At 37.1% G+C, this 24948-nt stretch overlaps 1 protein-coding gene across 6 annotated transcripts in view; it reads left to right on the forward strand.

Moving 5' to 3' along the window:
* Nucleotides 1-7791: 7791 nt before the first annotated feature.
* The window catches only part of kndc1 (kinase non-catalytic C-lobe domain containing 1), a 39889-nt gene continuing 22732 nt past the window's right edge, over nucleotides 7792-24948 (forward strand). The window contains exons 1-4 of one of the 6 annotated variants that reach the window (XM_072709608.1): nucleotides 7792-7914; nucleotides 8521-8702; nucleotides 12639-12837; nucleotides 15766-15824. In XM_072709608.1, coding sequence (XP_072565709.1) covers nucleotides 8598-8702; nucleotides 12639-12837; nucleotides 15766-15824 — 363 coding nt within the window. In that variant the 5' untranslated portion in view covers nucleotides 7792-7914; nucleotides 8521-8597. Of the gene's footprint in view, nucleotides 7915-7958; nucleotides 8703-12638; nucleotides 12838-15765; nucleotides 15825-16344; nucleotides 16684-24948 lie in introns of those variants that run through there. The other 5 variants (XM_023840927.2, XM_072709607.1, XR_002841689.2 and 2 more) reach the window with 5 other exon arrangements.

Genomic DNA, 24948 nt, shown 5'->3' on the forward strand with positions numbered 1-24948 from the left:
ATAGTGCGTTATAGATGAGAGCTTCATAGAGCTTTCATAATGCATAATACACATGGCTATAATGTGTTATTCCTGTCTATCAATATTTTTAGGCATGCTTATAATACTTCATGAATGCATTCTCAAGCATTATGAAGGTATCCACAATGCATTATGATGACTGCTTTATGTAAAGTGTTACTGCCATTTTCACCAAATATACACATATAGAGATATCCTTCACTTAACATCGGAATTTATTTATATTTCAAGGTTGATGCTATGTGAGTAGTATGGAAAAAAGAGAAGATCGCCATAAAGGAGGCAATGAAAAGCTGCTGTCCTTGCCAGCGTAATGGAGAGACCGCTGGGATCAGAGCTATCGTTGACTGTGGATTCAGTTTTAGATGCCCCATGTTTAAATTCACATTAAAATTCTGGATCCTTCTTTACATTGCTCATTCTGATGGGAAAGGTCAAGGAATTTGTCAAGGAGCAATAATAATAATACGTAAATCAATAAAGAATTTAAGTAGTGCACAAAGGAGGTGCACTAAACCTGAAAAATGAAGTGTATGTCAGATTTCAAACAGAAGAGGTCACTCAACAGATACCACATTTATAAATTAACCCAAGAATAGCAGCACATAGCTAGAACCTAGTCGGTAGCAAATTGCTAATACAGAAATTAGTAGACAATATGGATGGCAAAAACCAAAAATAAATGCACTCGTCCTAACTTCAGCAAGCATAATGATGGAAGACAACCACAGCAGGAAGCAAATTAATGAAATGCTCCATCTGGACAAGCAGTTCAATGCAAGACACTGCCATCTGGTGGTGTCATTGAATAAATGCAATTCTATGCCCAGCAATTCCCAGCTTGAATGCAGAGGTTTAATGTTCTTCAAGATAAACATTATGAGGTGAGGCATCCAGATTGCAGGGTTAGTCATCTAATATTGGCTCTTTAAATCACTCATTGGGTCTCCCTTGAATTTTACATTTCAGTTTTAATTCAAATATTACCTCTGCAGTAAAATTGTGGTCTTAGGAAAACTGAGTGTTGTCAACCATGCAGATTTTCCTACTGCCCTAGAGCTTATAAATGACCTTGCTCTCGCTCTGAAGGCACTTTATGGAATGCTGTTTATTTGAACGATCCTCCAGAAAGAACTCTCCTTACTAAGCTGTTTTGCTTTACTTATTATGTTACTCTGTCTTAAATGTGGTTTGGAGGCCTCACTGGCTGCTCAGGCATTCTGGCTGCATGTTTAGCCTGCATGCTTGATTAGGATTCTCCTCTGACACAAGTAGTCTTCTGAAGATAAACCAGCACGTAGCATTGCAGAAGCCTGCTAATGTATTGATGCTGCTGTATATGGCCAGCCATTTTCATTTAAGTCCCATAATGAACACTGCACTCAGTCAAAATTCAGTACTTAATTTCATAAGTGAAATTAAATGTTAGAACCACTTAGCATAGAGAAATACGTATGTGGCATTTCCCTTAAAGTATGGATCTTAGGAGATGGATTATGTAGGTAGACTAAAAAGCTTGCAACAGCAGCATTTTTAATAAATGGTGACACTATGGCTCAGTGGGTAAAGATGATTGCTATTTGAAGCTTTCCTGGTGCTCATACTGGTTTCTTCTCGGTATTCTGGCTACCCTCAGTCTGTGTCTCAGGTGAAATGAGTTTTAACTGTGTTTGGTGTGCAAATGTGAGCGATCGACTGACATAGTGTCAAGGGCCACGATGGATTTTCGGTTCAAAGACTGCTCTGACGTAATAATGCTTAACCAATGAGTACAGGAACTGAGTCATTGTCTGGGTGACAGGGGTGCACAGAAATTGGTTTTACAGCTTAAAATAATATTGAAGGAATATCCCAGCTCCTAGTATACGGTCTACACCTCACAGTAGGGACATGTAGGGGATGTGTAAATGCTTTAAACCACTGTGGGTGTGCTGTATTGGGTCAGGATGCTGTAGTTGTGTTTGGAAGGTTGCTGGTTTAAATCCCAGGGTCAGCAATGTGATTTCACCAGTGGGCCCCTGAGCGAGGCCCTTAGCTTCCAGCTTCACATGGCAACAAAAAAACCTTTTAATGTGATACAGAATAGGGCTGCGCAATCAATGTTTAGAAACCTCTTCCTTAAAATAATATTTAAGTTTGTACTGCTACATAATTAAGCCTCAAAACACTCCGTAAGTCCAAATAAACTGTATTTGTGAAACTGCAGGTGCTCTGATTCAGACACTGAGAAGTGGACAAAGAGAGTGTCATCTGAGCGAGTGTGTTCATCTGCATCAATGGACACATGCACTCACTCTTCCAGCACTTTCCCTGACAGCAGTGCTGATGAATCAAAATAACTACATTAGTGACTACACTAATGGAGCGACGGTTTCTACTGGGACGAGGAGTTCAATATTACTCTAAAACCATAATTACCAACTGAGCCCTTAAACTTCTGTGTCGTTGCTTTCAAAGGTCATTTGAGTCTCTATTTACATAAATCCCTTAAGAGAAGCAGTACTGGAGGTTTAAGAGTTGTCATTTCATTAATGCCTGGTTTACACCTGAAACAAAAGGTGTGATGACTTATTTTCCAAATAATTGCTGAGTGCTGGGATTAAATGCACACCAGTACACCTTCCAGGCCTCAAGGGCTGTATTGGGTCACCCTCGATCCAGATCATTATCCCTATAGACAGTCTCATTATACTGGGCAAGTGTTCTCGCTTACCCACCTACTTGCATTACATTTTATTTAGCAGATACTGATATCCAAACCGATGTACATTTTTTTTTTTGGAAAGCCGGGTCAGACAGTCCCTGGAGGAACTGGAGGTAAAGGGCAGGGGAGATGCTAGGATTTGACCCTAAGGGGGGCTGCCGCTTTCAGTTTGATGATAAAATTTGCCAGGGAGGTTAGAAAAATAATACACTAGAAATAGGGCACAGAAGCCTCCATAAGTGGGGTCTGGATTTGCTTGTGATCGAAGGTCTATCTCAAGGGCCCAATAGTGAAATCACTGCCGACCCTGAGACCTGAACCAGTGACCTGCTGCTCACAGGCACACTGCCCACTGCTAAATTTCACTTATAAGTGGTGTGGTATTTCAGTATAAGTGCAGTCGACCCTCCATATCCACGGATTCCACATCCGCAGATTCAACCAACCACCGAACAAAAAAAACAAAAAAAGTCACAAAGACTTGACTTTGACAGACACCGAGCACTATGTTAAATCCACGTGAATGATGTGATGTGTACTCATAGCCTGCCATTAAACAAAAGCAGTCTAAGTTTTGAAAGAAAAAAAGTCATGTTGTTGCTGACATGTACTATGTAATTAGTATACAATACAACAACTATTGATATAGCATTTACATCATATTGGGTATTATAAGTCATTCAGAGATGATTTAAAGTATAAGGGAGGATGTGCGTAGGTTATATGCAAACACTTTGCCAATTTAATATAAGGTGCTTGAGCTTTTGGTATCCGCACGAGGTCCTGAAACCAATCCCCACGACAACTGTATATAAAACTGTCATTTGGGGTCTGAGGAGCAAGCAAATATGGTTTCTTTGTGAGGCTTGATGGAAGGCAAACTTTGCTGAACCTCCCAAAAAGGGTCCAAGTACAACAATGTACTTCCGAAGCAGCTGTTCTCTTTACAGAACCAAAGAGAAGCCAAGGCTGTTACCATGGGAGCTGGGAGACTTCTGGTGAGATTAAGAGTGTGAAATCATGTAAAGATGTGAGAATGCATTTCTGTCACGATTCCTCCTACACTAGCAACAGTACACGGCTCTAGTGCAAAGTAAAGCATTTTTACACTCTCCTGCATACATTCACACATTAAATGACTGTCACGGTACATACAAATTTGGCAGATTCTAGTTTCATCTATAAAGATATGTGTAACAGTCTTGCTAGAAAGACACTGACTGAAGGTAGGTAGGACAAGGGTGGCCTTTTTTTACTTTTAACTTTATCTTACAAAAAGCTTTTTACTTAGTTATTCAGTGGTGTAATGACTATCTGTGCTGTGTGTTTCAGAACATGCCAGATCTGTAAAAAAAAAACGCAGGATGTCAAGAGCAAGTCAGAGTATCAGGAAACACAAAATAGAATCGCACAGTGATTAATGCATACTTTTTGGTGTGATGCAGCAGACATAAAATTCTAGAGCGGACACCAGGGAACTCATAGACAAACAAGGGCTGTATGAGTCATCCAGGCTTTGGAAAAGCGGGTTTGGATCAGTGACATGAAAATCCAGAGAGTAGGGCTGTCTCTGGTCCACCCGCTCCCTCATACTCTGGGAACGTTCTCACCTCTGAGCTGTGATTGCAGCACATCTGGTTCCTGTCACCCTAGATGTTGATTGTTTTCAGGCTGTCTGGCTTCAGTGCTGTACAGTACAATCCTCCAGATGACCTTATTGAACTATTGATTGTAAATCAGCTTCACCTCTAATCACTTCCTATGACGTCTGCACAGGTACATCCATGTCTGTATCTCTGTCTGTGTGCACATTTGTGCATTTTAATGTACACTGCTGTTTTTAAAATATTTCCTTTGGTACATGGGGCATAACATCCTGTCATTTCCCACAGAATAGCCCAGAATAACCCCTTGTAGATCTAAACTGGAAGGAAGAAGCAAATGAAGAGGTGCATAACATTAACTCAAGCCGTCTGAGGGAGGCCAATTCTCTGTCGATAAAGACTGCAGGGTGGCTATTAGTAATCCTCAGCCTCCTTCCTTCTGCAAAATTTTTCTGCAAGAATGCAGAAAAAACACTAATTCAGTACATCTCAGCAGTAACAGAAATCATTCTGATAGTCTGTTAATTAATCGGTTTCTGTTTCATCATTGTGTCGTCCAGAAACCCCGCCCCTTCTTACATAACCCTCCATGCTGAGCATTAAAACCAATTCTAGAGAAGGCCTGACTATATTCTGTATCACATTAATCCCTTCAATGATGTAACGGTGTCCAATATATCATGGCTAATCTTATCTGTTGCTCTAATAGATGGCATTCATTGTGTAAGATGCAATGAATCAGCAATGAAAGGGATTTTTATAATAAAGGGTGAATGCAATGTTATACTTAAAATTTGTTTTTGCCAGCAACACCAGTGTGCATATGCTTTGCTACATAAACCTTGGATAATCGTATATGATGTTATAAGTATTATTTTGGTGATTTTTATTTCTGACTCCCAATTAAATGTGAAATGATGTCAACATAATTTCAAATGCAAGAATAGATCTATGATGATAGGTTATTTATCTCAGGGACAAAACTGATGTAAAAGTAAAATTAAATCAGTATAAAATGTGCTTCATTTCTTTGGTGTTTCAGTGAGACAAAACTGAAATGAAGATACTGATTACATTACTAGTAATAATAACACCCACAGAAATGATCTGTTATGTGTATCTCAGATGTTATTCCTGTTGGGAGCACAATTAAGGGTGCATTGTGCCATTAGTCATTTCTGCAACAGTAGTTTTCAGCTGACATCAGATAACACTAGTAGCATATATACTTTTCTGCATGAATGACTCCATACTCTTCCTTTCTGAATGTGTAACAGGGAGCATAGGACAGCAAGTGACCTAGTAGCTAAGAAGATGGGTCATAATTTAATGGTTATTGGTTCTTAAAAGGTCCTTGCTCTAGTAGCCTTGAGCAAGTTATTTAACCTGAATTGCACCTGTAAAATATTACATCCATCCATCTATCACCCATCTATCCATTTTACAACTGCTTATTCTGCTCAGGGTCATGGGGAGGAGGGGGGGCTGGAGCATACCCAGGGGGCACAAAGCTAGGAACACTCTGAATTGGATGCTGCTACCTGTACATTTTTCAGTTATATAAATGGGGGGGATGCCCAATTGCTATTCCAGAGCTAAAATTTAAAAAGGACATCTCATTTATTTAGGCCTAACACAAGACCGCATGCCAAATAATCAGAACACTAGACATATCTATCCTTTGACTGTACATACTGCTCACCGACATTCTCACAGAATGCCACCACACCTTTGTCACTTTCTTCTTATACCACACTGGACTCGATCACTGTAAGACTATGTAATGAACACTGTATAAATATAACTGCTTTATATGCTGGAGTAATTACTGGCTAAGCATATGGCTGTCTTCCAGTCTAGAGCATCATGTTCCCTGTGAAGCTGTGAAACACCCGTACAGTTTAAACAAGTTAAAGTACAAAATGCCCTTCTGTCAAAGTTAGCTCCAAATCCCCTAATGAAAAATGTACCATACATTATTTAACTTGCTGAACTATATACTGTATCATCTGAAATGTAATAACTGAACAATAAACAGGTGGTATTGTATACATTCAAAGACTTCCTATACCTTAAGTGAAAAAAAAAACCTTGACTGGTATAGTATTTTCTGATGGCACTGATTTTCATCATGTAAATCCATGAATTAATTAAACTCAATGGGTGTAAGAAGTCCAGCAATTTTACTATATCCCAGAGCTACTCAGAGCATGGCTAAGTACTTTAAATAAATGATCAGACAGATTCAGCAGAAAGATCTATTAAATCAAAACTACTTCTAATGTATTATTTAACTGTGTAGAAATTATCAGTAACTAATAAAAGTACTTTCAACACTGCTGCATGTTCTTGTTAATTTTCCCAGTTAGAATAGAATTTTAAGTTAAATTGAATTAAATGGTACTCAGAGTTTCAATAAAATTGAATTGAGTGTTAAGTCACCTTTAACATAGTTCCTGAATATATTGTGACACTCCTGGTTTGCCGTGAATCTGGTAATTCTGCACCTTTAACAGATTCCTCATGCCTTGTTCCATATAGCCTGTTTCCCTGGTCATAAACTGAGCCTCGCTGGCCTGTTAACATGAAATCAAAGTCAAATCTATGACCCAGTTCAAAAATAATTTTAGAACAGCTTTAATATATTTATGTATTGTGCATGAGAAACAAATCTTAGTGCATTGAAGAAAATCAGCTGGCAAAAAAATGAAAAGAGAAAGAAAAATGCATTAATTGAGTAAAACAAAATAATTAGTTATTGTTGCCAGACACACACAATATGGAAACATGTTCAGTTCACTTATGGGTTTCATGTCCACCGCGGATATTTTTTATATAAAATACTGCTTATGACTACATAGCATGCATATCATTAGATCTGATACAGCCCCGAGTATTTTAAGCCTAGCCCTGAGTACTTTACCACCGATGTCAATCTACCTTAAAAAAAAAAATAAAAAAAAAAGTCAAAGCCCAGGTTAACTATAGACTTACTGATTTTTTTTACAATAGGTAGAATGCTCTCCAGATACATAGAATAAACTAACTATAACTTATATAATGTGAAATGGATTTAACAAGTGCTGCAACGGGTTGGCATCCCATCCTGGGTTGTTCCCTGAGTGCCAAGCCCTAATTATAGATCATTTATACAAAATGGTGCATGAAACAGGAAAAAGAGGGAAAGAAAGAATGCCAGAAGACAGCGGAAGAGAGGAATTAGTTGATTGATAAACTTTTGCATCACCTGTTAAAATATCATACAGTAATGGTATATATTACATAATTACATAATTCAATTTACTAAACGGTTTGTATCATTTTTGTCAGAAGGATAAAGGAACGCTCACGATTCTTCCTAAATTTTGACAGCGCAGCTTTGTCAGTCTTCAAAATTCACTGCAGAGGTAAAGTGATTGCACGGCCACGACAGTGTTAATCTTCAGCAAAAAAAAAAGAAAAAAAAAAGACGGACTACAAGCTGATGGCATGTACAGTGTGTCAGATCTTGGGTAATACATTTTGTATCGTGGATAACGGCTCGCATAGCTGTACACAACGACACATTCATCCTCGTCACCAGAGGTAGGCGCTATTTTCGGCCACAATGGAAAAAGAGAAACATTTTATATTTGCCAACAGGCAGGATTGTGCTATATTTCTGCATCTCTCTATGCAACATGAGCGAAGGGGTCTTCGTTGGACTGCTAAAAAATGCGCTAGTGATTTTAAAACCAAGGACAAATCTTAGCCTTCTCTCTCGTGAAGAAACAGAGAACAAATGATAGTTGTTTTGTTGTCTAAGTTTGTCGGCTGTGGGGAGGAGTTGCTAACTGCAGTTATGTATCACGACTCCGCTGTCTCTGTGGAGGCGCGGCCAGTGTTGCCATGACAACATACAGTTAGCAAACTCTCCGTCTGTCTTATAAAAGGTACGTTACACTGATGGCAGTTTGTTTCATATCGTTCAGTTCCGCATTATGAATTCGAATATAACGTTTATTTTGTATGTGAGAAGTACTGCAGGGCTACTAGTTAATGTCACATAATTAAGCGAAGAAGTAGAGAGAATGTTCTGAGAAAAAGTGCTCAGTATCGGGTGTCGGTTTTCGGTTCGTCGTCTGAGCCACATTTCTAGCGTCGCTCGGGAAAAACGACAAGAGGGCGAAAGTGTCTCCTTCGTTTGCGCAGAGACGGCGACGCTGCGCCATGGCACCGTTATCGTGATGTTGCTGATGGCGAGGAAATAGTGCGTGAATGTGGATGCCATGGGTACTTTTGAAACTGCTGTGGCTGCGTATTATGAAGACGATGAAGAGGAGGAAGAGCGGTGTTTTGAATTTGAACCTCTTCCCACGCTCTTAGAAGACGAGGTAAGAGCCGTACGAGATTATAGACAAACGTCTATAATCATGTAAATAATTATTCATGTAAATAAGGTTAAATAATAATAATCGTATCCGTTTTGTTGTACTATCACAAACTTTGTATCTTAAATTGTCGTTTTAAAATATAGCTGACCAATTTTTCTGTGCAGTTCATGAACTTACATAATAACTTCTACAATACATTCATCTATACTAAGCGAGGTACACAGTAACACGTTCGTTTTGTGGCAACTGGGAAAGTTGTGCTGTAATTAAATGTGCATGTTGATGGGTGTGTGTGTATAATGATGAGTGGGTGGGGGCTTATGTGAGAGTGCCCTCTGTTGACTCCATTGTGTTTGATTGTAGGACATATGTTCTTGTTTATTGGGTCATGGAATGTTCAGAAAATCAACCAAAGCTGACCATAGATATGCCTGCTGGGAATTATTTTTGGCATGATTGCTTAGAGATATTTTTTTTTTTTTTACTTTTCTTCCTCTGTCGTTTGTTTAAATGTACCACCAGCTGTAATGTAATGTAAGTGTTCATTCTAAGCAAATTTATGGGCAACAAACACTTAAATCACTGGGGGGCAACAACGGTAGAACTTAGGAGGTAAACTGTCGGGTTTCCCACTGTGATACCATTTAAACCCCACTTAAATATAAAATGCAGCACAATATACATAGGTTCAAAAGACATGTTACATTGTATTAAAAGGAAATACATGTATTAAAGGAATAAATGATAGCACATATCCTGAGAGTTTACTCTTAATTGTATAAACAGATATGTTAGAATGCCAGCAGGCTCTCTCCTGGTATATGACACTTGTCAAAACTTTTGTTCAAGTTATTAACTGGTATATTACCTTCTGTGTGTGTTGTAAGTTGTTTTCTGTGAATACTGTTGTCTTCAAAATGCAGCAGGAGTGTCAATTTTCTTTTCTTTTCTTTTTTTTATACCTACATTCACATGACAGTAACAAGTCGCCCACTTACTCATTTGCTCTCTTACTTTCCCTCTTAATCTTTCGCCAAAATCTTCACTCCTACTCATATCGTTCTCTTTTCACCCATTTACACTTTACCTTGTCCACACTTTCATGTAGTGAATCACTGGTTCAGTGGCTCTCACTGTCTCTGCTTAGGTATTTTTTTTTCTTGGAGAAATTGCACTTATTAGGGGCCATGGAAGCAAAAGCAATGTTATATAGGCCAACATTTTCTTTCAGAGAGAGAGAGGCTCCCTCTTTTTTGTTTTTGGCTCTCAGGGGAATATGTCAGTCTATTTGTGGATCAGCACAGCTGCTTTAAGTAAGTATGCTTGATCTGGAGATTGGACTGAATAAGTGCAATGCTGCTTTGTGTGCCCTAGGACTGCGGCCTGTGTTGGGTGCAAAAGCAAAGCCCACAAACAGGAAGTGACAGGCGGATTGCAAGTGTTCTGGACAAGTGTGACTGGCCTTTTCTGTTCAGGGAACAGTGTGCCTCTGTTTAGACACACCCACTGACCAAGAGACCAGCAGCACTTTCAAACAAGGCACAATTGACTCGTGTGGGGGTCATGAAGAGCATCCATGGCCAGACTAAAGTCTCTGAGGGATCTGTGATGCCTTGGAGTAAACCGAACCAAACTTTATGGGTGTGTTATGGATAGGTCACAGTTTAACCCAAGTCAGTTGCGATTGTGATATGCAAAATGTCTTTGCATGATTTTTGAGTCATCAATCAGTACTTATTCATGCACAGGAAAAGACCAGACAATCAATGGACTGATGAGGAGATAGATAAAGTTAGCTGCAGAGGGTGTTGAAATGCAAAGTAAAAGGGATAGATAAGTATACAAGAGAAAATGGGGTTTAAATGTGTGTCAGAGGAGCTAGTGGAGCAAACAAAGGAACAAAAGTTCCCGATGAAATATGCACTGCAGTTGTACATCATGTCATAAATTACGGTCTTTCAACGAGAGAGGCTCGACATCAGTTCAAACAACTTTGTAGGTCAAGTGTGGCCTCAGTAAAAACTAAATGTAAAAACGAACAGGTAATGCATGGTCATGGAATAGCTTCCCTTACTATATTTAAAGCTGTAGTGGGTTTATAGTATTGAAAAATGAGTTCACTCTGGAGCAGAGAACAAATATTTACAGCTGAGTAGAAGGCAGCCATTGTGGATGTGAACTAGCTAACAGTGCAGCATGTTTGACAGAATTTGAAAAGGCATATGAAAGAATGTAGTGTGTGTTTTGGAACAATAAGCTGATTTCCAAACATAAAAACAAATGAATGGTTGCAACACAAAGGTTTGCATGCAGGGGCACCTTAGCATTTCATTGCAACCCATTGTGACAGTTACCATTTTATATGTCATTTTTCGCCATCGCCATTTGTAAATGTTGCAAATATAGTTATCATTGAGTTTTCAAGTTTGATCATTTGATCATTTTTCTCAGTGAAAGTTCAGTGATTTATAGTAGACTAGCTTTGTAATAAGTTCGCTAATTAAGCTGCCTGAATGTTGAAAGTGGTCAACTCTTGAGAAGGAACAATGCTGGTAAGGGAGGGTAATAGATAATTTCTTACAAAAAGAAAGGAGAGGAGAATTTACATGTAAGCAGCTGAGTAAAACAAGAAAAAAAGACAATTTTTTTGGTTATACTGCCACCTGTTGCACATGCTTTCCTGATTTAAAAAAAATCACCATCTGCCACGTCTTCACGTCTGTCTCCAAGTTATCACTGAAATGCATGAAAGATGTAAAGAAAATGTTACAGTTGTGTTAACTGTTTTGTGGCTGAAGTACTTACATTTGTCAGTTCATTTATTTACTTGGAGGTGGACACTTGTTGTGGGAAAAGCTGGCATTTGGAATCAAATTCCTGTCTGTTGACTATGTCAGAACAAAGGAGTAACTATGATTCTCTATGCCATCAAATGCCAGCAGTTGAGATGCTAAGCTGCAAGACTTGGTGCTGTATGTATTTAAATATTGAATACAAAGACCCTCACTTAGACTGACTATTCAAAAATGAGCTCAGCTTCATTTTTGCCATATCCATAATCAAGCATTTTATTTATTTATTTATTTATTTATTTTCTAATGGCTGCCATGTGGAGGCATTCATGCAGCATATAAGGGTGCTCTAAACCAGTGTTTCCCCATCAAGTTCTCGGGGACTCACAGCCGGCCCACGTTTTTATTTCCTTCAAGCTCCCTCCCTCCCTACCAGGAGCTGGGAGGGAACAAAAACTTGGACTGTCTGTGGGTCCTCAAGAACTGGATTGGGAAACACTACTCTAAACCAGTCTGACTGCATGAGGAATATGCTGTTCCTTCACGTATCTTTGGTCACCTAACAGAAGTGATTATGTAAAAATTAAATGCTTTTTATTTTTTTAAATGTATGAGAAGTCGGTTTCCATCGGAATACACAATGACCAGTTGGTCTTGCTTCATATGAGCAGGCTTCCTTTTAAGAACATGCTGCTTTTATTTATTCCTTAGGTTGACACTATTATCTGAAACCACTTTGAAACAGTTGGGTTGTACATTTAAAGGTCTGATATTCACTGTAGCAGTTTAGGTTGAGTGTGTAGCTGAGGGGTTCATTCAGACACATGTTGGATCATCGATCACCTCACCACACTCTGTCCCAGATAAGCCCCTACGCAGTACAGATTCATTTACATTGCCCGTGGGAAGTTAATGTACGTACTGCATGGCAAACCTGAAAAACCATTACGTTATTCTGGGATAGATGAGGCATAATGCTGTGTGTGTGTATGTGTGTGTGTGTACTACAATATGTTTTTCTGCACAACAGGTACCTATGAGTGTTGGGTTTTAAATGCAATGACATTGTGTGTTTTAATGCAGTACATAATGCAGATACAATGTATTCAGGCATGATAATTTGTGTGTATATGTGTGTTGACAGGAGAATGTCTCTCTCGCGGACATCCTTTCTCTGCGGGACAGCTGCCTGTCGGAACAGGAAGTGTGGGCAGTGTGCTTGGAGTGTGTCCTCTCCTTGCGTAGCATTGCCCATTCACCACTCTTCCACACCCTCTGTATCACCCCAGACACTCTGGCCTTCAATGCCCACGGCAACGTCTGCTTCATGGAACATCTTAGCGGTGAGTTCTCTGTCTCGGTCTCTCTTTCAAGCAATGTTCTCCTTTCTCTGTTCTCACTCTCACCTTGCTGTTGATTTGTCAGTGACATACAATCCTCTTCCCTGTGTCTATATTGCATTGATCAATGTACCGTCATTCTCTCTTCTCTCTGACTCATGAAGGAGCCCTATTCTCCCACTCGACCCTTTGGTGAATCACCCCTGAATTTACTCCCAGTGCATTACTGTGCTTCTTTACCAGCCAGAAACCATTCTCTTGCCCCCACCCCACTTCTTCATCAACAAGTCAACATTTCTTCTTGTAAATGCTGTTACACTTTTGGTGCATCATGCAAGGGTCATAGATTTCTTACTTATATACTATGAATCCTGTAATTTTCAATGTGGTTTTAAGTTTATTCCTCAACAACAGAAACCGGAGTGTCATATTGGCTCAGTAAAATTTTATCAAGTCCTCGTTCATTGGTCAGAATGAGTAAATACATGAAGTTTAGATAAGTTTAGGAGGCCGTTTCAAACTGGTAGCCCTTCGTATGGCTCAGTACCCGTGAAGTAGCTCTGTTTCAAAAAGGTTGGTGACCCCTGCTCTAAAGAATATTGCTATTTGATAATCTGTAAGTGTTAAGATATTATATTTGTAATAAAGATAAAAGAAGATAGTATTCATTTGCCTTTTGTTTATGAGCATTGTGTATTTGTTAATGGCACATCTGTATAATCTTATAGTAAAAGAGGTTTTAATACATATAAATGCCATCACCGTATCTCGTTCAGCCTCATTAGATCGAAAACCCTAACTAAGTTTATACATGCAATCAGCTGGACACCCTGTGTTTTGTTCTTTTCACTGTTTTCTTATGAAAAGGCCATGTACCCATTAAAAATTCATCACCACAGAGGCATATTAATGAGTAATTTGCTGAAGTGAGTAGTTGATTTAATGAGACAAAACAAGCAAATCATCACAACACAGAACATTGTCTTCCTTTTAATTCTGTGTAATTGCTGCTTTTTAGCTACCTCTCAACTTTTACAACCTGTTAGTTGTTATTGTAATATCCAGCTATTGTCATGAAATTGCTAGATGAATGCTGTCTCAGAAAACCATGTCTTTCTGCTCTTACTGTAGACTTCAACGTCTCTGCTAATGACACTTTTATTCTTGCCCATAATAACCTTCAGAAGATTTGCCAGCCTGAACAGAGAGGACACAATAAATCCCGCACAGACAGACCAGACTATAGCCTGACCTGTTTTATTTAGAAAATATTTTGTTAACAGTGCATCAAGAAGGAGGGATGGCCTAAATAAAAACCAGCACTGCAGCATGAGATTTTATTTTTTGTAGTTCTCTGGAACTGTAGTTTTATGAAGGGTTAATTATACAATCAGATTAGGTGCCTTTATTTGTCTTAGGTTTTTTAATCTTATCTTGATTGTTCTAGAAAGAAGTAATATGATGTACCTAGACTGGCCTGTATTTCACTTTGGGGGGGGGGGGTTCAAATTTGTTATTTTATTAGCAGTTCATGTTGTATATGTATATCTGCGTATTTGATGATCTGACTGAAAATTCCATTGCAGTCAACACAGGGAAACATAGGATAACAATATAGGATATAGGTTAACAAAATAACAAGATAACAAAGCAGGTCAATAACAAATAACATGGGAAAATATTGAAAAAATAAATAAATGTGCAACCAACAACAACAACAACAATAATAATAATAATAATAGGAAATCCACAGCACTGTGTAAAAGCAGAAAGTTGTTTGTCAGGGTAATAAGATAAGAAAAAAATATTGTTTAACATTATAGTGTAATCCTAATAAACAGTAACTCAATTAACAAGAATTTATGTTCTTCAAAAAGTTACTGGAATCTCATTGGATGGCTTGATGAATACCGCTTCTATTCCCAAACCTCTCCTCAGGGGCACCCCAGCTATTCTATGTCAAGTCAACAAGTACATGGGTATATTGCACAGGTCCTGCAAATAGTAGGGTAACTTTCAGAGAGGTTTTGAAATTGCTAATCTAATACACTTTGTCAGACATAATCTTACATCAACATAAAGCACCTGCACAGCACTACGTATTTCTAGTAAACTGCATAAATATAAATACATAATAATTTGTTCTACCGCATCCAACCTGTTATAAAATAACATATTTACTCCATGACAGACCATTGTAGAAATAAGCATCACTTTTTTTCAGAAGAGCCCTGACATGTGGCTCTGCCGTGTTACATCTCAGCCTGATGCTCTGCAGTGGACACCTTGTGTAACAGTATTTGAAATTTCCAGATAATGGAACTGTCCATGAAACATTAAAAAGACAGACTCTTTGAAGTCAGTTGCAGCCATTTAGCAGGCATTCACCAAGTAGTAAAGGTTTCTTACGGAACTTTGAAACCATTTATTTTCATTCAGCTATTTCTTTCTTTTAATGTGTCTTGGCTGTATTGGCTATACATATCCCAGGGTATTTTTAGGTCAGGTCAGTGAGTAGAGGATAGCTCTGAAAGTGGCTGTATTGAACTTTCCAGAAAGTGTATTCAGTTGTAGTCATGTCTTCTGAATTTTTATAGCATATAGGCATTTTGACCTGTACTAATTAAATGTAAATAAATTTTAAATTATTTTTAAAAAGTAAAAAACAGATGATGACTTAACTGAGCTGTACTATATGTAAAATTAACCTGAATGGATGATTACTTATAAGGAAAGCATCAGTTTTGATATTGCTACTGTTTTGTCAAATTCCCAACTGAATTATCATTAAAATAATTTTTTAAATTGTACTTAAGTTTTAACTGCATTCACATTCTTAGTGTCTGGGTTTGAAAATATATGATTCTGGCTGTGTTTTATTAGGTCTATTTATTTGCATTAAGCTAATGTTCTGACTGTTCCGTTTTATAGATGATCCTGAGGGCTCATTCACACCGCCAGAGTTTGATAGGACTGGTAACACCTTTGAGGTAAGTTATCAAGGATAATAGCGCCGAACAACGTGAAACAGCATATCTAGTATTGTCATGACATATATCTTAGGACAAAACATTAATACCTTTCTGCCTAGTTACCATATTAAAGCAATTCTGAATTAATAACTTTAACCACCAGTTCACACAATCAAAAGTCTTTGCTGGATTTTCTAAATGTATGCATTTGTAATCAGCCTTGATTAATCAACGCTACAGTAAGATTGAGATTACATCATGGCCTAAAAAGAACTAAGGAAAGACATTAAGTGTAAATTACAAATTCCTTTTTAAATGTATTTATTGGAAAATTGCTGTTCTGATTCCTCCCATAGACACAGAAAATGTTATGTCTGAACTCAGCTTGAAGCAATTGATTACTGTAAAATTGCTCAAACGTTTCAGGCCATTGCAAAGCAGGATTTGTCAGAATATGTGTGACATCTCAAATTATTGACTTTTTGTATTATGAACATACCGCCTACCACATCTAATTAGTCTGCATTTCATTTCGCAGAAATCAATAACAAATGAACTTCATTTCAAAATGTGGTGAAAAATCCATAGTCTAAATCCTCTTTAGGGCAGCACAGTGACAGAGTCAGTAAGATGAGCTTCTGAAGGAAGGATTTCCTTCTGTATCCCTTTTCTCTGTTTACCAGTTTTGCCAGACGTATAGCATGATGGATTAAAAGATTGATTTCCTAGTTTCTACAAATAATACACAGTTTACTACAAACAGCATTCAGAGTTAAAGTTCTGTTTTTGTACCAGTGAACTATTGTGTTTGTGCATTTGCTGTTGTTTTTTTCTGGTTCTAAAAGCAACAAATTAAACTCCATATATGTTCCTGTTTCTTCTGGGACAAATTTTTGTAGTTCTTCTGGAAGACTTGGCCATGAGAGCCAGTTTCCAACCACATAGAAAAATAGATGACATATTAAGTTGAAATTATGAGACACCACGTCATAATTGTGAGATACCAAGTTGAAATGATTAGACAACCTAAACCAATCACATTCCTTCTTAAACACAGCTCACATCATGATAAAGTAAGTTTTCCAAATATCTTATGTAATATCTTTTAACAAAAGCAATCCAGGTGGTTTTTAATCAGACTTGTCCAGTAAACAGGCAGCCATGCACAGTCATTTTTGCAGTACAAGCCCTTTCACTATCTGTGCTAAATCTTATTAGCAGCTGTATTGAGAGACGACTCTTGCACACCTCTTGGTTTCTCGATTTCTGTACGGACAAATTTTAAGTAATATTTGAATGTTTTCATGTGCTTTTCATGCTTATTTGCAGTCACTAGTGCCCCAAGTATCCATTCATGGCTCAGATTGTAGAATAAATGGTCTATACATGTATGTCTATAAATGTTTATTATTTTTTACACTGCAATTATTAATGTGCAATGGAGTACATAAATAAAAGGTCTAATAACTCTAAAACTAAAATAGACAGACACATCTAGCAAAGTGTGCTTTGAGCGGTGGACTATGCACACCCCTTGATTTTCAGATTATGTAATTCCATACATATTTTTATGAATATTTATATTTTGTCCATTCACTGTGCAATGGGGAGAATAAATGGACTAATAAGTCCAACACTAAATGAGGCAAGCATCTAGCACAGCATGCTTTGCACAGTTCACTCTGGGGGACAGTACACACCCTTTAACCCTTTTGATTTTTAGATTTTCATTTTTGTAACACTCAGTATTAATTAATATATACAATAATGTCTGGGTTATCAAGCATGGAAAACCTGAAAATCCATCTACATTGCTTACTAGGCCTCATGACACCGAAGATACAACATTCCCAGCTCCATCTCAGTTCCCCTGAAATTATTGGGTCACTTGTACATGGAGTCATACTGTATCTACTTTTGAGTTTGGTAGCAATACCAGTTAATAACAACACATTACACAGTATTTGGCGCATGCAAACATTGTAGCAATAAGTCCACAGATAGCGGTTGGACAGTACTGTGTGTATGACTGATTTAATGAGACAAAAATAATACATGTGCCAGTTAACAGTATATAACTACGGCTTTCCCTTCCATTGATGAAGGGTGCAACCATCCTGAATTCTGAGATCGGGGTTGCAGATGGTGTGTTCATTTGAAGGTGGAATTTCCGAATCCCTAGTCAAAAAGTTCAACTGGAACACCCCCTGAAGTTGAAAATTCCAACTCAGAATGTCGGAGCAAACTCTACGACCTCAGAATTCAAGATGGTTATCATAAAGGTTATCATAAAACATAACATTCTGCTAAAATATTTTTGAAAAGAAAATCTACTTTAAAATAGTGGTTTATAATCATATCAAACGATTTACAACCTTTTGAATGCACACCTACAGTACTTACTCTGAACAACACTTTGTGTATTAAACATTTATTTTTTAATTTTTTTGTAGTATTTACCATCCATAGCTGTATGTCTCAGTTTGTTCAAAGTAGGTTAAGAAAAAGTAACAAACTTTGTGTCCTACATTTCTCTTCATTAAAGCAATATTTTCTGGGTTATCAAAAGTGTGGGAGCTGAGAAGGGGTGATAATTGTGCAACACTGTCTCTCATATTAATGAAAAAATCTGTAGGTGCCATTTAATTTTTGGATCAGGACTCCCACTGTAAATTGTGAAATTGTTTTATTAATGGTGGAAGTGAATTGCGGTGGTTTGTACACTGAAAAATGTTGTAGACATTCTTATTTGTTTATCTTTTCAAAGGGATTCATCAACTGCAGTAGTGTAACACATCACATCAAAAATAGTTATTTTGGTTAGCAATTTTCTGTTTAGCTGCTTAAATAAAAGGGAGATTCATTATTAATATGTATGTTACATACATGCTACCTAGTGCAAAATATGACATATGAAAGTGGCTGTAATAAACTTCAAGAAACTAGGCATACATGACTTAGAAAATACTACCCAGAATGAGATAATAATAGATCTTTATAACTTTATCACTGATTCGGCTTATAGCAATGGAGAATCTTGAAGCAGAACCTTGTGATCTTTGTGTTTTCATATTTATTGTCTTCGGTGTTTTGTATCACAATCAGAATACTGAGAACATGTGGGTATTAACACTCTCCTGAATACTTTATGAAGGCATTGCTATCCTGTCTCCATTGATTATTGTTATCATGGTGACTTGAATGAAATAACACCAACTGCTAGAAGAAACAGATAGATAGAAGAATAATTATTCATTTGTTAGATGGTACCTAGAATGGATTGCATGTCAGAGCTGATGAATTTAGGTCTCATGGTTGAAAGGGATCACTGCTTCTCCATTGACTTGTCCTGGTATTGGTTTATTGACTACTTAATGGCTTGATAAATAGCATTTATTCTGAAAGGTGTTATAATGACTTTGAGCAAGAATTCACCTAAACCTACAAAGCATATATATGTCAGTAGCCATAGTATTACTCCTGTAAAGCATATTTGTATTATTCATTATTAAATGGAATTTAATGTTTTATATGTATAAAATAATACACAAGTTATTCTATAATACAGTTCATGTTTTCTGTGTGTGCAGTTGTAACTACCGTTACCTAACAACTTCTGGATTGTGTGTTCAATTCCTGACTTTATATCAGTAAAATCGGCCTGTATTGAAGTTCCACAATTTTATTGGTATTGGCTGAAATAGCACCGATAAAGAACCATTAATATCTCTTTAAACATTTATGATGAGGAAAAGAAGCTCTCACCAGAGAAGATGTTGAGAAGTAGTGTTGGATGACATGACCTCAAAACACGATTAATTGATTTTACCTCAATTACTATAAATGAACAATTATTTCTTGTTTTGTTTTTTTTTTGCCCTCATATTTCGTTGACAAGGTTTGTACCGTAAATATGCTCAACTATTAAAGCGTATTTTTTCTAATGAAAGTATATCTTTATGATTTTAAAATAACTGAAGAAAACACGCAGATGAATTATATAAGAACATAAGAACATAAGAAATTTACAAACGAGAGGAGGCCATTCGGCCCATCAAGCTCATTTGGGGAGAACTTAGCTAATAGCTCAGAGTTGTTAAAATCTTATCTAGCTCTGATTTAAAGGAACCCATGGTTTTAGCTTCCACTACAATAGCAGGAAGACTATTCCATACTCTGACTACACGCTGTGTAAAGAAGTGCTTCCTCAAATTTGTTTTAAAATGTTCTCCCGCTAATTTCCACTTATGGCCACGAGTTCTAGTATTTAGACTAATATTGAAATAGTCATTTGGCTGAACAGCATCCAGACCCGTTAGAATCTTATAGACCTGAATCATATCCCCCTTTAGTCTCCTTTGCTCAAGGCTGAACAGATTCAGTTCCGTTAACCTCTCCTCGTAAGACATTCCTCTAAGACCAGGAATTATTCTCGTAGCTCTTCGTTGCACCTTTTCTAAGGCAGCAATGTCCTTCTTGAGGTATGGTGACCAAACCTGCACACAGTATTCTAGGTGGGGTCTTACCAAGGAATTATATAAGTGTAACATCACCTCCCTTGACTTAAACTCCACACATCTAGAGATACTGTATAACCCAACATTCTGTTCGCCTTTTTTATTGCTTCCCCACATTGGCGAGAGTGGGACATGGAAGCATCAACATACATACCGAGATCTTTCTCGTAATCAGCTACCTTTATTTCAGTGGAACCCATAAAATAACTGTACTGTATATTTCTGCTCCCTGCATGGATTACCTTACATTTATCTGTGTTAAATTTCATCTGCCAGGTATCAGCCCATTCGCATTCAATATATTGAATATTTTGAACAACTAAAATCAAAACACAAATTGCGTAAAATCAAAATGTCTTATAAAAATATTTTAGTTTTAATGTAAAAAGCAAGTTCCCTAAAAAGTAGAAAATAAATCGTTTGTGTTTCTTGCGAACTCTTTATAGTAATCACCTCACTGGGTGAAATTGATCACTATAAGTGGATGATCATTATAACCAATTTTTCTTTTTCTTTATGTCTCCGGCAGATGTCAATTTTAAAAATGGTAATTTGTATATTTACTACCTGAATATAAGATAATAAAACAGACAGCATCGCTATTCACTGAATTTTATTGACTCTTTCAATATACAGGATAGCTGATTCAAACGCTTTTCAAATTACAGTACTGCACAAATTAAATAACTGAACTGTGTATAATTCAAATATGCTATAATACAGTACGGTACTGTACATAAAATATACCTTATTGTAGTTTGACTACTGCATCTCCTTGGCACATTTTTGGCAGTTTATCATAAACTTTGATAAGTCTATATTCGTGATTGAGAGAAAATGGACTTCCTTTTTTCCATCTTATTTTCTGTGCATGCAACATTAGCTTCAAGTAGCTAGTTAGAAGCAGATGAGTTACCGCAAGGCAAATTAGGCAAGTAAAAAAAAAAAGAATTATTGTAATAAAAATTTTTTTCATATGTTGTTATGTATAAAAAGACCCTAAATGAATTCTGCAAGCTGACTGCTTGATTACTTTAAGCAAATCATTTAAACCGTATTTTAACAGGAATAATTCTGTCCGAAGTTGTTTGATCCATAGATCAAAATTGTTGATCACTATAACCGTAATCATTATAAGCGATTTCCACTGTGTTTCAAATATTACTAGTGTTGAAACCAACTGGTGGTATTACCTTTGGTAGATGAAACTGTTTTTCCGCAGTGTTTACATCTGATTTGTTTTTGTTTGGTGTTGTCTTCACTAAAGCCACAATTTGCCCACACAACAGACACGGCATTTTTCTTTGGTACAAGTTGCTCAGTCGGCTCGGTGTTTGAGCTCTCCTCCATGCTGCTTCACAGACTGTCACAGACTGGACGGGGTGGAGTCACATGACAACACATGCAATACAATATTTTAAGTGGACAGTACATGAACACACACTAGGGAAAGTATGAACAGTATCAAATAAAAAAAAAAAAAAAAAGTAGTAACTGACATGGGGAAGATTACGTCGATTAGAGGTTCTGATTAATTTTCGATTAATTGCCCAGCCCTACTGAGAAGCTGCACTGCCTGCATTGTGTCTTACCAACTCCTAACCCTGGATTATTATGAATGCTGCAGTTCAGTCTAGGCTTTGGAAGTGACACAATGTGTGTGTAATTCATGTTTAGCAAAGACCAAGGGAAATTCTTTCTGCTGTAAAGTTTATTTACAGTCGTTATACATCACAGAACCAGTGTCGGATGTGGTTTTTGCTGAAACAACAAGCAAAAGCCCACATCTTTCTAAAGATGCAAACTCTATAACTTTCCTATTCAGAATAAAATGTGTGTGTGTGTGTGTCAGGGGGATACAGTACCCATAACCCACTACATTCAGCAGGGGAGAAGCCACATACACAATACTGTGACAAGGCTAGGCATACTCACTGTAAGCCTACACAAAGTAATACATTATATTAAATATTAGTTTGTGATAAACTAATAATGGAAATATGACCTTTCTGCTTTATGTTTGAGCCTGGAAATTGTTATCTCACTCAATAAAGCACTGTATAACTAAAACTATTGGTCACTGTTTAATTTTTGACCATTTAAAATTATGAGCCAATATTACTTAATGGAATTTTTGCTCCTTAATTTGCTGCCAGTTTCATTTCATTTGGGGCCTTTTGCTGACCCATTACTTTGTGTGGCTATGGAGGATCCCTGTTCTCCCTGTCTTTTACCATGTACTTCTGTAGTCTATGAAGCAGTCTGCCCTGCACTGGAACGGAATTCTACCTGCTTCATTTTCTGAGATTGGCTGTAGGCTCATCTTGATCCTGTACTGAATAAGCAGTTTAGGAAAATGAATGGATATTTGCAGGAGCTGCTCTTGCAAAGCTGACGCCTGTGGTAATGTCCTTCTATAGGGATAGATATACCAGGCTAATTGAATTGTATTTAAATCAGCTGATTGAACCTATGTAATATTGAACCTCCTTTGCTGTGTAGATTGTGTAGGAAACAATGAAGTGCCATAAAGTGCTTCCTGAACAAACATAACTTATATATACATATATATTGTGTGTGTGTGTGTGTGTGTATATATATATATATATATATATATATATATACACACACACAAAATGCAATTTTGGTATGGCCATTAACTCAGTATTTGCTGATATACTGTTTTGTTTTGTGCCCTTTAATAAGTTGATTTTCTCTATTCTGCCATCTCTTGGCTCATCTTACTTTAGATTCTGTCATTCTCATAATTTACCAGCACATAAAGTTCATAAGGTTGCAAAATAACATAAATAAGGATTATTTTTATTTTATAAAAAATTGGAAGGAAATCTATTAAACATAACTTTAATATACTTGATGTTTATTTTATTAAAGTATTTTTATAATAAAATGTATTATAAAATAAACTTTCCCCTTTATTTCATCATTTTGAATTTGATATCATTCTCTGACGTCCACCACATGCATATTCAGCATGTATTTCTGCCTAGAGATGGGTGCAGTCCTTGATGCACTTTGTGAATATTATAGTTAGGAATGGTTACAATCTCACTAATGAGGTGATTTTGCATTGGCTACCCAAGATATCTTAAAAAGCTATCCTATCAGCTGCAGAATTGTGATACTTTTTACATAATCAGTATACAGTCTGAACACTTAACTGCTTTTAACACATTTTTCTCTATTTTATCTGTGTTTTAGGCCACAGGGCATTGAAGTAATGTATATGAAATACTGCAACGACACAGCAAAGTATTCAACATAAAATTTTCTCTGACCTTAAAATAGACCCCTTTTGCTTCGATGACAGCATTGCAGACTCTTGGCATTCTTTCAGCCAGCTTCCAGATGTAGCCACCTGGAATGCTTCTCCAACAGTCCTGCAGGAGTTTCCTCAAGTTCTGGGCACAAGTTGGCTACTTTGCTCTTACTATTCAATCCAACTCATCCCAAACCAGCTCTATAGAAAAACAAATGACTTTCAGTAGGTCTGTCTAGACTTCTGAGTAATACTGTATGTTTGGTAAATTATATGAAAAGATTAACTTGATCTTTGGTTTTGGCCTTGAACTCAGCATAAAAGTCAGCATTCTGTTTTCTGAACCACTTAGGGAGTTTTTAATGCTCTCTTTCATTTGTTAGGCAATTATAAGTTTTTTCCATTAAGTGAGGGATCATTTCTGGTTCAGAGCAATAAATAAACTGCAGAACTGTTGCAGAACAAAGTAGTGATAAATGTCAGGGGAAGCAATCAATTACTGTTTACATTATAAAGGTTGAGGCATGCAGATTATTCTTAAGACTTAAGGTTATTCCTTCCATATGTTCCATCATGCAGCAGTGATGTGGGATACTGTTGATTTCATATTGACCAAACATGCTATGGTTGAGTTCAACTATGGAATAAAGTTAAATATACTTTCCCGTTTAAGCTTCTGACTTCTTGTGTATTTTTCATTGTAAAAGCCGAGATGTTCAAGGAGATTTTGAAGCTTGTTCAATTAATGCTGCCATACATCGTTGTTGAAAAGCCCAGCTAGCTTGCCAAATAGAACATTTTGTTTAGAATGCATTGTAATGAAATTACATGCAGTGAGTGCATTTTTGGGATCTCATTATTATGTAGAGTATCAGAATATTCTTGGCATAGGTGGTTCAGTGTTGGAAAAGGTCTGTGCCATGTTTCATTGCCATAAAACGCCCTGGCATGTTTGTAGTCATTGGCAGAGTTGGGAGGATAGGAAACACAGATCGACGGGTGATACAGTCATGGTTTTATTGTTCCTTGGCACAGGACATCTTTACCGAACTCAGTAAATCCAAGCATGGACCAGTTCCACTGACTTTCTTGACACAACATTTAAACATTACAATAAATACAAAGAAATACATTCACTTTAGCTGGGAGAAAACACTGAACTTTTGTTCTGGGCATCTTACGAAATATTTTAAGGAAATAAGCTTTTCTAAATGTGGCCATAACCCTCCAAACATCCCCCATCACATCTCCAAACCTTATTATAGTGTCCTGCAAGTGAAATTCAAAAATAATAATAATAAAACAAGTGCCCCAGTTATGTGAACTATATATTAAAATAATTTGC

The sequence above is a fragment of the Paramormyrops kingsleyae genome, chromosome 3 (genome assembly GCF_048594095.1).
Source record: "Paramormyrops kingsleyae isolate MSU_618 chromosome 3, PKINGS_0.4, whole genome shotgun sequence".
NCBI lineage: Eukaryota > Metazoa > Chordata > Actinopteri > Osteoglossiformes > Mormyridae > Paramormyrops > Paramormyrops kingsleyae.